The sequence below is a fragment of the Salvelinus sp. IW2-2015 genome, linkage group LG1 (assembly GCF_002910315.2).
Source record: "Salvelinus sp. IW2-2015 linkage group LG1, ASM291031v2, whole genome shotgun sequence".
Taxonomy (NCBI): domain Eukaryota; kingdom Metazoa; phylum Chordata; class Actinopteri; order Salmoniformes; family Salmonidae; genus Salvelinus; species Salvelinus sp. IW2-2015.
The window spans coordinates 23,032,721-23,034,209 of NC_036838.1; the positions used below are offsets into that span (position 1 = coordinate 23,032,721).

The 1,489-nt window shown below is 40.4% G+C and overlaps 1 protein-coding gene across 1 annotated transcript in view; it reads right to left on the reverse strand.

The window, feature by feature from the left end:
• Positions 1–165: 165 nt before the first annotated feature.
• Positions 166–1,489, reverse strand: part of LOC111967016 (uncharacterized) — a 23,151-nt gene continuing 21,827 nt past the window's right edge. The window contains exons 5-6 of the mRNA XM_070442303.1: positions 1,240–1,458; positions 166–524 (exon numbers count right to left, since the gene is read on the reverse strand). Of these exons, the coding sequence (XP_070298404.1) occupies positions 166–524; positions 1,240–1,458 (578 nt within the window). The remainder of the gene's footprint in view (positions 525–1,239; positions 1,459–1,489) is intronic.

The following is a 1,489-nucleotide window of genomic DNA, read 5'->3' on the forward strand; positions in this document are numbered from 1 at the left end:
GTCATTAATTTGATATATTTAGCCAGGACAGTAAACTCTGTAATAATTTCCACTGTTTTCCAGGAAATCCTGGGTTCCATAGTATCAATAAAACAGATTAAAACACAACATACTCATTAGCATACATACAAAACAACACTCACATTACAGCTATCTAGATATGTGTCATAGATGTGAGATGTATGACAGATTACCTGTGACAGTCAGGGAGACAAGTGAGCCAGCAAACTTTCCTCCAGATGTTATGAATCTGAACCTGTACCCAGCAGAGTCACTCAATCTCAGGTCTGTGATTCTCAGGGTACAGGCATTCTTCTTATCTCCAAGGTACTCTATATGACCCTCATACCCTGGCACTGAGCTCAGATCTTCAGCCTCCATACCAGACTCCCATTTAGTAAACCAGAAAGCTGTTTTGATCTCATGATAACTGGGATATGTGTAAGAGCAGGACATCTCCACTGATGACCCCTTCAAGGCACAGATACTCTGATGGGTGTAAGTCACACTCCAACACTTCTGACCTGAAATACAAGACAATTTAACACCTTTATAAAATTCTTAATTACAATATCTACTGTATACACTTATGCTGTTATGTTCCTCAGCAAGAAAACCTAAAATGTAACCAAAACAAAGGTGGGAATTAATAAAAGAGTCACTGACAAAGACAAAAATGAGACCAGTGGGTTCTGAAAGACACTCGTGGGGGTGTCCATTGAAAATTGACTATCAACAACAACTGGAACCAAAAAGACATGAGCGCCCACAACATTTGCCCAAGAAGAGGCAAACAAAATAAAACCCCACATGCCAGCACAGTTGTAACACATACTGACTAACGAGTGACGCCAATCGGGTCACCCCACCTCCAATTATAAATGGAAAAAAAATATCAACAATGTTTAAATCAAATGCTGTGAAAGTAACCAGGAAGTGACTATCCCCTCAGCTTTGTAGTTTTTAAACTTTGGTAGTTATTTTTTCATGGGTCTTCAGTGCTCAAAAAGTAGTGCAATGGTGTACAAGTGCAAAAACGTAATGAAAGGTATCTGGTAGAAGTAAATTCATCCATTGACTGCATTTTGATGAGTTTGATTATATATCTTGAAGCTCGTTCAACACTGCGAGGCAAAGCATACGCAACTAAAGCAGAAGTGAACATCACATTCACAGCAAATTCAATAATGATTGTCTGACAACCTGAAACAAATGTTGTATGTAAAAGTCCACACTTACACACTGCAGGAGAGTGGAGATCCTCATGGCCTTTTACAGCACAGGAGTAACTGTCTGCATCACTAAAGGAGTCTGAGTACAGGCTGGAAGTGTCCTCCTTTACTTTGTGTCCGTTCTTGTACCAGATGTAGGTGGGGTTGTCAGCCAGAGTACAGGTGGTGATACAGGTCATTGTCCTCTTCCCTGCCTCTGTGGCAGGAGTCACCTTCACCTGCAGGTCTGAATACAGAGTAAATGACAATAACATAAT